The following is an 11463-nucleotide window of genomic DNA, read 5'->3' as shown; positions in this document are numbered from 1 at the left end:
TATACGAGCAAGCTGGTAGACGAGTTTGTGATGGAGCATGCATGGTTTGCTCACATGGACATCGTGTTGCTTGTAATGTGTGGTGAAGTAAGCAAGATGTGATTTTGAGGTGTTTGAGTGATGCAGTGTTGTTTGGATATTCTACCATTTGTACCTCACCAATTCATTTTTTGCAGCCTGTAGAGGTTGGTAAATTGTTTCACGAGTTAGACCATTGTCACAGCACATCCAAGATCAATCTCTGGTGTTCAATGGGAATGGAAACAACATCTCCAAGAAACTACTCCCAATTTCAATGGTGAATCGCATTCTGAGTCGCACGTACCACTTTCTTGACAAGATTACACTGGATGGTTTGCCATTGCCTTCCCAGAAGTAGTTCGGGCATGTATTTGAAATATGTTCTGGGTTCCGATGATCGCTCGCCTACTCTTTGTGAAGGAAACTGTGCGATATTTAATGTCCATAAACTCATGCTGACAGACAGGATGCCCGTTTTAACGTTCAGCGAAGGGACGGCACACATCGATGAATCCCATGCCTATGAAACACCAGGATGACAGTTGATCGCTGGGTCAATATTCAAACCCAGGTGAGACGGCTTAGCGGCGTGTGCACGTCTCGGCCTCGGCAATCCTGCCAGCCCGAGCCATCCTCAATGACGTCAGCAACGTCCATCAATTAATTTCATATTCTGCCACAATGGATGACAAGTGGGACAAGTGACAATCCCACCAGGGTGGGATTCGATTGTGATGTCTCATGCAGTCGTCACCCTTCTTCCCCCACACCTCTTGTTGCCCCATTCAGGAATTGGTTAAGGCATTAAATAGAAATCCAGATTTGCACTTCAAGACAACAATCATCCAAAAGGGTTTTAGGAGTTTTTTTTTTTTAAAGATTATATAAAAAGTAATAATAACAATTAAACGTCAAGGTGCTCACAAATGTGTGAGCAGATTAAATGCATATCAAAAATAGATTTACACACTTTTGCTTTATTACAAGTTATCCAAACAACCACAGGACCAGAACCAAGGCCATCCAGCTCGTGCACACAGTGTGGAGAAAAAGAGGGGGACGGACAGGATGGGGGTGACGGGGGGGGGGGGGGGTAAAAATTAAATAAATACAAGCACAGTTGTGGTTCAACTGTTTGCAGATTTTTGTTTCCAACAACGGTACTTCAACATTTCTTGTCCCAAGGCAAGGTGAAAAAGAAATAATAAAAAAAATAACAGCAAAACTACAAAACCATAGAATAAAACAAATTAAATCCACAACAAAAGGGTGAACCCCATTAGCAAATGTGTACATCCAGAACAACAAAAATTACAATAAAAATAATAATCAAACTCACTGTGCCCATCTCACCAGGGGTAGAACTCGAGAAACATGTTTGTGACCATGGTATAATATCAGCATGCAAGGAACAGAAAACCACGGCACAACCTTACACGGAACACAGGAAACTATCGTGCTTGTAATGCACTGTGGACAAACGTGCAAGAGACAGAGAGACAGAGAGACAGAGAGACAGAGAGACAGAGAGACAGAGAGACAGAGAGACAGAGAGACAAAACCAAACTTGCAACCAATACTGTATTCCAACAAATAATAATACACCCCGATATATATATATATATACATATATATATATATATATATACATATATATATATATATATATATATATACATATATATATATATACACACATATATATATATATATATATATATATATATATATATATATATATGGCGAAAACAAAGGAAAACAAAATGAGAAATAAAAGGAATCGTTCCCATCAGACCAAACTGCACAAGCAATACCCCGGAACAAAGAAATGAACTGCTTCCGGATAATTCTACAAACACCGCAAAGTTTCCCCCAATTTCAGTTCGTGGAAGTGTCCATATGTGCCGAGCGATCGATTCAGATTAATGGATGACCGTGCAGCGAGTTTCACAGCCCATGCACAAGAGGGAACACATTCTTTGGAGACGAACTGTTTTTAAAAAAAAAAATCACACACACACACACACACACACACACACACACACACACACACACACACACACACACACACACACACACACACACACACACACACACACACCTTCTCTCTACTGCTACTGGTCACAAAATATATCACTACAAGTAGTTTAAATAGAGCGTTGAAAAACATAAACCTTGCCCAAAGTGATCGTGCCCAATCGCTGCGTGGGATAATGAGGATGTCCGGGGGTGCGCAGAGTCGGCGACTCTCACTGCGACTTCTCCTTCCGCTTCGCAAGCTTGTCGATCTCTTGCCAAACCATGCTAGAGTACTTGCTCACGAAGCCGTGCTGGTTCAAGCCCGGCAGCATCAAGCCAAACACCACTAGCATTGGCAACACAGTTTGGGAAAAACAAAACAAAAAACTGAGTATTTAATGCAGAGCCACTTGTGAAACTACCTAGATTACAGCAGATGTAAGAATGATTGATCTATATTGGAGTGCATCTGCAAGTGGACGACTCCTCCGTTTGTGTCTTTCTCTCAAAAGTCTGCAGAGTGTGACCAATGAAGAATGGGTGAAGCTAAACAAAATGGTAACTAGCAACCATGGTAATTCAAGATATAATTCCACATCAAAAGAGAGCGAGAGTAAAGATGTCAACTCTGAGAAACAAAAAAGGTTCCACAATTTTCATCAAACAAATCTTACACGTGCAACAACTGGAGTCATGTCTGTACACCGAAACCAAATGGAAAACAAATCTCATTCAGCACAAGTCACACTGTGCATTTTGATACCTGCAGGTTTGCCAAACAATTACACCAATCGACAAAGCCACACCACAAAGGTCAAGAACGACAACGGTGGAGAGAAGGGGGAGGAATGAACGGTGGATCCCTAATGCAAAATTAAATGAATAAAAAACGGTTTCGTATTAAGATTCCTGTGAATTAACGGCATCGGTGTGCAAGTGATGACATAATGTCTTTCGACGTGACGTTTTTTGTTGCACCAAATTGCATGAGTTTAATCGGCCAGTTCAAACTCACTCAGTGGTCCAGTGGTTCGTGATAAAAATAAATAAAAGTTTCACACTATTTTACATTTGCTGGATGTACAAGGAAATTTATTATTTGAAACACACCTGACAGCCTGCTCCCAGATGTGTTCACCACCCTCCCCTCCACCTTTCATCTCAGACCGATTCTTTATTGGCAAGAGCCATCCTGTGTGGTTTGCCATTGCCTTCCTTGCAGTAGTTAGGGCAGGAATTTGTAATTTGGTCATGGTGCCGGTGATGCTTCGATCATTCATCGTTCAACGAATGCTAGCACATGGGACGCCCAGTTTAACGTCCATCCGAGAGACGGCACACATCGATGAAACACCGTTTGTGAAACACCGGGATGACTATAGCCAGGTTAGGATTCAAACCCAGGCGAGACAGCTCATATACGAGTGTGGGAATCTCTCGGGGACAAACGGACAAACGGACAGACGGACACACACACACACACACACACACACACACACACACACACACGAGAAGTTAGCTCCCACAAATGTCACCGCTTTGATTTAACCAAGATAATACAACAGGTTGAAAAGTGAACCTATAACTTAGTGATGCTCACCGAGAAGGTAAGTCAGCAAGAGGTTGTGAATCTGATGTCCAATCCATGCCACAAGAGCCAGCAGAAGTAAGACAGTGATGTAATACTGGAAGAAAAAAAAAAAACAGCACTCGTTATTCATAGTCACACATGCACGGATAAGTACACGTGCATGCACGTCTTAGAGATGAGGCTCCGACACCTTTGTACCTCCTGTTTCAAGTGTAATCTTATTGTCGTTGAAATCACTGTTAATAAATTCTCCTCAATACGTGAGTAAACCTCAATAGCTTGAGCACAATGTCAAGTTTTAATGCCATCCTTGTTCCTGGACCTAAACCAAGCATTCGATTCTGTGGACAAGGGGAGCTCTGGAAGGTTCTGGCCAAGACTGAACAACCTACAAAGCTTGTATCCATTAGTCAACAATTAAATAATGAAACGTTTGGCTGAGCACGTGCAGACGGTAACTTTGGGGGATTTTGGCGTGGAGGGACAAAAAAAAAAACTCCCATTCCAGCTGGAGTTAAGCAAGGCTCTGATTGCACCAATGTTGGTTTAAAAATTTTTTTTATTTGTTTATTTCATTTTACAATGCTCAGCCATGATAAATTGAAGCACCATTGAAAAACAAAGGATGTACATGTCAAAATTAGATTGGATGGTGGACTTTTTAAACCCTTTCCAAATTGCACGCACGAACCAAAGTCCGACATGTGCCGACACGAGACCTATTATTGCCTCATAAAACAAGACTGAGAGTGAGCGGCGGCAGCCTGCAAATGGTGCATCATTGTGCGGGTAAACCGAGAGCAAAGGAACCTTCAGCAGCAGAAAACTGCGAGAGTGTGTAGTTAATTGTACAACCTAATTTGGCCAACACGCTCTTAAAATGGATACCAAGAGATCTACGCAAAACAAAGCGGTGTGATCTCCCTCCCAATTTGCAAGCACGGCAGCTCTGCTGTTGCCTCGTTCGACCAGCTGAAGGCAATTGGAATGTTGTGGTGGAGCACCACCCCTTTCTGGGGAGGAGCCTTTTAGAACCAGATGTGGGCGGTCCCGGGGGGGAGGGGGGGGATAAAAATAAAATAAACTTGCGCACGTACGCACACCCTCTCTCTCTCTGCTTCGTCATCCAAGGAAGAGATGTCCCTAATCACCATTTCTCTCCACCATCATTCCCTGAGCCACGACGACCTGAATGACCACAACACTGTGGTGGAGCCACAACGAGCTCGTGCCAGTCACAAATCCTCACTTGCTCCCCCTTCGTCAAAAGAGTCCAGAATTTTCGCACCATTTTTGGTTTCAGCTTAATTGATTTCACTCATACACGAGTTTAGGTTTCCGCGTCCTACCTTCCCAATTTGTCTGTCGTCGTGCACAAGATCTGTCCAGCTTCTATTGTATCGTCTATCCCAGTGTTGGTATTTATCTTACAGTAAACCATTTTAATTAGGATGCAACAATAGTATGGATCTTCAATTATCATCTTTCATTGAAGGACCACTGATGCCGTTTGCATTGGTTTTCCATTCAACAACACCTGAATGTGGTATGCATTTTATGTTCAACATTCACACTGGTTGAGAAGTAGGCATGGTGGGCTTCTGAATGCAAACATCAAAATGATCATTCACCTGCAGAAACTCGTGTAGAACATCAATGAAGAATTTGATGATCCACCGATTGATATCGTTCACGAGTGGTGGGCATTTCATCAAAGCAAGCCTGACAAATCTCACTCTCTCACTGTCTCTCACCACCCCACCCCCACCCTATCTACTTTCTCAACAATCCCCTTGAAGAAGTCCTTTCATTCAAGCTTTTGGGCCTCTCTATCTGCCACAATCTTTCCATGGAAAGCCACATCTTCAAGTTGGCCTCCAAAGCCAATCACCGACTGGGCATCCTCCATCATGCAAAGTCCTTCCTCAGCACACCTGAGCTTCGAACCACATGCAAAGCTTTCATCTGCAGCCTGATGGAGTACTGCATTCCCCTCTGGGGTGGAGCTCCTGCCTCGTACTGAGCTTTACTTCACGCTGTGGAAACCAAGGCTTTTAGGATCATTGTTATCTCCCGCAATGAAGCAGAGTCTGGATCTCTCCCTCTCTCTCACCGCAGGCAGGTCGGTGGTCTTTCCGTCTTCTCTCCAGCCTTGCCCCCACTGCTCTGTCTGTCCTCTGTCCACCTAACCTGAAAAGTCCACAGGGCGTTCAAGGTCTGCCAAAAAAAAACCCCTTCTGGGGTAACTACCAAAATCAAGAATCACTGCTCACATTCACTCTTTTTTCCCACCTCTGGACCAAACTCCCACACTTTCTTCAATCCCACTCCTCCCTCCCGTTGTACAAAACAGCTGTTCACCACAATCACATCTTCCCCCATCCAAAATATTGACATTTTCTAACCCCCGTTTATCCACCCCAAACCAACCTCCTCCAAATTCCATGGATCGTTCATAGTGTTTCTCCCACGTTCCCCACCCCCATTCCCTCTCTCTTCCACAGATCTCCCATTGTCTCTGTTCCTCACCATTTTGTGCTTTTTAAATCTCCAGAATCATAAGCTTTAAAAGTTCATTCCGAGCCACATCAGCACAGGAGCTGAAAAATTAATCCACGTGTGAGATTTTCATCCTGTGAACCTGGATACTGAAGCTTGGCAGTTCTCTAAATGGAACATCAAACTCACCATCCTGGGGCGTTCCTGTCTCAGGGTACACAAGCTGTCGAAGACAGCCCGTGTGGCATGCTTGCTCTGCACCAGCTGGCTGCAGATCTCATGGAAGCGTTGCTGCTGCTGCTCATGAAGACTGAGGGAGCCAAGTAGGAAGATCACGTAAAAATCAATGACAAAGAAAAACTTGCGGGAGGGCAGAGGAAACGAGGGGTTGGAAATGAAGAACCCTGCAAGTTACAGAATGTCAGGAAACCCATGATGTGTCACTCACTACATGTCAGGACCAAAGAACCGCTCAGTGACAATGGGCACCATGTAGTCGGCCAAGCACACGAACATGACTAAAGTTGATAAGCCCGTCAGTATTGAGGGATCAAGCCAATACACCAACCTGGAAACCAAACGGAAATGACGTCATTTAAAAGTGGGTTCAATTACACAGTTTGCAGTCCGTTACCAAAAAATACACTGTTAATGTTGAAGGGATAAAATGTTGAAGGATAATGTACATTTAATTCATTTACAAGCAAGTTAACCACACTGAAGCACAAATAATCTTTATCAAATATTTATGCCAAAAGATAAATTGATTTGGGTTCAAGTAAAGGAGCCAGGGATGACGACGCAGTGAAGTCGCAAATCTGGAAAGGTAAGAACAAGGCAGGTATTGGCAACAAATGGCAGCACAATGAGGGATCCCACCTCCATAACCCCTCCAATTCTCTGGTTTGTACAAAGACGGTATAATATCAGCTCTCTTTGCAGTCAAATCTTTTTAACGAGAGCATTCACGGCGAACAAGGCTTTGGAGAAGGTATTTGCTCAGCTTGAAGCTTCATTTATTCAGAAACCCGGACCTTCTTTTACCGGGGCTGGTATGATGGCAACGAGGTACGCACACTTGCCTCAGTCATTTCATCAGGGTTCTAATCCCGGCCCAGCTACAAACGATCATCCCGGCACCTCATAAGGAGGGCGAGAGGCATCAGAGTTTGTGCGCCGTCCCTCCTCCATAACCCCTCCAATTCTCTGGTTTGTACAAAGACGGTATAATATCAGCTCTCTTTGCAGTCAAATCTTTTTAACGAGAGCATTCACGGCGAACAAGGCTTTGGAGAAGGTATTTGCTCAGCTTGAAGCTTCATTTATTCAGAAACCCGGACCTTCTTTTACCGGGGCTGGTATGATGGCAACGAGGTACGCACACTTGCCTCAGTCATTTCATCAGGGTTCTAATCCCGGCCCAGCTACAAACGATCATCCCGGCACCTCATAAGGAGGGCGAGAGGAATCAGAGTTTGTGCGCCGTCCCTCAGATGGACGTTAAACTTGACGTCCCGTCTGCTGGCATTCCTTGATGGACATGAAACATCCCACTCTGTCCTTTACGAAGAGTACATGAGCTATCTCCAGCACCATGAACGAATTAAAAATTCCCACACTAATATACAGGGGCCGTTGCGATAGCAGCATAGATGTACCCTCAACAAATGATAACAAATGTAGCCTTATGCTTCATACGAAAGAAGAATATTGTTGCAGACCCGGGGTCGGGGGCGAGAAGACCACGAGGAGGGAAGCTACCTCGGGTTCCCCCAGACTCTCCGGAACCACAGATCGTTGCACACGAATAACTTTGTGACGCGGCGGGTCACGAATCGACTGTGAACGCCAATAATTCGACCACGTGACTTAGGGTCCTCTGTCTAATGAATATCAGTTACCTAATGGTCACGTGTTCCAATTACCGGGAGACATACCCTCAGTACGCCTTGTTCAAACCGGATCACCTTACCGGATCAGATGCAGCCGATCGTAACTGCCCAAGGATGTACCGGCTAGAAAACAGGTCATTGTGGGATAATGTCCCGGCTTGGCTCGGATACGAAATATGCTGGACCAATGAAGGAAAAGACGAAAACGAGCTGGGAACATTTCTACACAACGCAATAATTTACAATTAAGCGAGGAAAGGTATGTGGAACAGTAAATGGGTTTTATTATTATGTGCAGCAGAGGATAGCAGTGGGGTGCGACAAAAGGCAAGCAATTTACAAAAGCAGACAGAGCAGATTTATCCCGTTAGAACTTCTACAATCTTAACTTATGCTACGACAGGTGCCAAAACACACATATATATATATATATACACACACACACACACACACACACACACACACACACACACACACACACACACACACACACACACACACACACACACACACACACACACACACACACACACACACACACACACACACACACACACACACACACACACACACACACACACACACACACGATAGTCCTCATCTGCTCTCTTTCCTTGTGACTAGCGCCCTCGCAATACCTGATGCAGTTGACCAACCAACACAACCCAGTACGCTTCGGGGGAGGTAGGAGGGAGAAATATTGGTGTCTTCGGTGTGGGAGTGGGAGGTGTGGTGTAATGCAATACAGGGGGGGGGGCACGGTGTCATGCCAGAGGAAACTGAAAACTTCGGGTGACGACCCGGAGTGACGTGCTGTGACCCGAATCCTGCTTCTCTATTGGGCCACAGCGGTTCTACCACACCCTGCTGGGCTTCTGGGGCCAGAAGCGGTGTCATTCACACATCTGGCACGACAGCCCGGAGCTCCGTACCAAACTCCCGGATTGCTCTTCTCGCGACCTCCCTTCGCCGCCCGTCTCTCGCCCTGGCGACTGGACGAGGGCCGCATCAATTCCATGTGCTCACCCGGAACATTCCCGACGAGATGTGGCCGGCTCTACCAACGACCGTTGCTTGTCCCCGCATCATGCGGTCCAAATATCCTGAGCCGTGCAGCACAGCTCTGTTTAGTGGGAAATTGTATCGATACAGAGGTACGAGGAGGTGTGGGAATATTTTCCCGTGTGCGGGAGGTGTTGGTGGTCGAGGTGGTGAGTTTTTGGTGAGCGAGGGGTGAGCAAGGTGAGATGCGGTTGGAAATTGGCGCACAGATTTGAATGAAAGGGTGCGTCATGCAGCGTTCTCGTTCTTATGGTGATTCGCTCACGGGGGGGGGGTGTGTTTTTCACGTTTGTTATTCATATAATGTGTTTGCTTGCTTACTTGATTTGATTTGTACCATGGCTAAAAGGAAAGGGTTGGAATGGAAATCAGAACAGAATGGTAGATCGAGATATACAGAAGTAAATAAACACCATGATTTTTAATTAATTTATTTAACATTTGAAGTACATTTGATCCATTTTAATACACACACTACTATTTGGTAAAATTTCCATTTGCAGATTTCAACGCTTTTGCTCTTTCAAACATAGAACTAACGAGTTCTGAAATTTTCTCTTGTGGGATTTGTTCCCAGGCTTCACGTAAACGGGTTAGCAATTCTGCCCGTGATGTTGGTTTCCTGGACTTTTTCCGCACAGCTCGATTCAATATGGTCCAGAGGTGTACAATGGGATTCATCTCAGGAGACCGACTTGGCCATGGAAGTCGCTTGATCCCATTTCTGTCCTGCCATTCTTTGGTCTTTTTTGCAGTGTGGCATGGAGCTCCATCTTCTATGAAATGTTGTTTTTGACAATCTCATCAGTGGAGAAGACAGGGAAACGTCCATCCTCAAGGATAGAAATGTGTGTAATAGAGTTGATGATACCAACACAATCCACAAGCTCTGACCGACCAGTGCTCCAGATTGCTCCCCACACCATCACTGAAAAACCACCGAGTTTGACAGTTGGCTGCTGCAATCGGTTCAAAGATAACTCTTGACTGGGAAGTCTCCAGACCCATACGTGTCCACTGTCAGAAAATTGAGCAAATTGGGACTCATCTGAAAAAAAAAGTTTGCCAAAACTCCAAGGGTCTGGTGGCCATCTTGTCAGCCCACTTCTTTCTCCTTTGAATGTTGGCTGGTCTAAGAAGAGGTTTTCTCCAAGCTGCTCTCCCATAGAAGCCCAGCTGATGAAGGGACCGCATGGCAGTTCTTGAGCTAACTTGGACCTCCTCTGCAACATCTGCTGCCTTGCAACGGGGAATTTTCTCAGTGGACCGCTCGACAGCCCGAAGACTCCTTTCTGAGGGTCCAGGTCGACCAGAACAGGAAGCTGTGGATTCCTTGCCCTCGCTGGTGAATTGCACAATCACCCGATTGACTGTACAAAGCGAAATGCCAAGGTTCTGAGCTATCTGATGCTGGCTGACTCCAGCTTCCAAATGGCCAACAATTCGTCCTCTTTGAAAATCGGAAAGTTTGTGTGCTCCCTGGGTTCGAGGCACAGTTAATTGTCATACAAGACCCAGGAACCCGTGTCTGCAATGAAATAGTCGAATATTAGTACAAATCACTAAGTAAATCTATGTTGTACAGATGAAATGAAGAAATTTAAGGTGCCTATTTACTTATCATGTCTCTGTAATTATACCTAGCAAGAAGCCCAACGCAACACACTTCATCCCGTTAACCCACTAGACGTGAGAGGAAGGTCTGACTGCACGAAGACTAACGAAATAACTGCCTGGGATCACTGTATGTTGAGTGCCATTGCCTTAGAGGCTTAGAGGCATGCGGTTTTGCAGAACCGCAACCACATTTTACCACTTTTGCGTCTGCTCACTTTCATCCCCCCCCATCCCCCAACCCAGTGAAGAGGTACGCACAGAAATTTAATCGAGACGACGACAAGCAGCACAACAGGGTAGTACAGCTTCTCCCAGCACAGGAAGCAATCCGTAGTGAGAATGGCTGCCCGCCATCCGTGCAGCTTTTCTTTGAGCACATCAGTCTCCTCTGCCTGAAAGGCAAAGTGCAGGAGCTCAGCTATAAAGCATATGTAGGCAAAAAAATAAATAAATACAAACACAAGCAAAAAAATAAATGGAAATTTAAAAAGTTAAAAGGCAAACAAAAGTGTTTGGCATTTTATCATTCCTCTCAAACAATCTCACAATCACCATCCACTTTCATAAACATAAGAACAATGGAAGACCAATTGGTACAAATAAGGTACTTTTGTAAATGACGGACAAACCTGACTGCCTTTCTCAAAAGCATTTCCATGTTGACCTGAAAATTGCGACAAATTTCCATCGTACATACGGAGGACGACATACTGTAAACCCACATTCTCAAACACATGAAGAGTGGGACGACCTTCGATACAG

The 11463-nt window shown here is 44.9% G+C and overlaps 1 protein-coding gene across 4 annotated transcripts in view; it reads right to left on the bottom strand.

Annotated features, from left to right (window-relative positions):
- Positions 1–978: 978 nt before the first annotated feature.
- The window catches only part of LOC147035662 (ADP-ribosylation factor-like protein 6-interacting protein 1), a 31836-nt gene continuing 21351 nt past the window's right edge, over positions 979–11463 (bottom strand). For all 4 annotated transcript variants that reach the window (XM_085846216.1, XM_085846225.1, XM_085846234.1 and 1 more), the window contains exons 2-6: positions 10960–11093; positions 6579–6698; positions 6320–6440; positions 3641–3725; positions 979–2386 (exon numbers count right to left, since the gene is read on the bottom strand). In XM_085846216.1, coding sequence (XP_085702342.1) covers positions 2271–2386; positions 3641–3725; positions 6320–6440; positions 6579–6698; positions 10960–11093 — 576 coding nt within the window. In that variant the 3' untranslated portion in view covers positions 979–2270. The remainder of the gene's footprint in view (positions 2387–3640; positions 3726–6319; positions 6441–6578; positions 6699–10959; positions 11094–11463) is intronic.

Source organism: Eptatretus burgeri, chromosome 1 (assembly GCF_056783735.1).
Source record: "Eptatretus burgeri isolate ZD-2024b chromosome 1, Ebu_testis_v1, whole genome shotgun sequence".
Taxonomy (NCBI): domain Eukaryota; kingdom Metazoa; phylum Chordata; class Myxini; order Myxiniformes; family Myxinidae; genus Eptatretus; species Eptatretus burgeri.
Note: the sequence above shows the minus strand (reverse complement) of the source record. Positions and strands in the feature narration are given on the sequence as shown.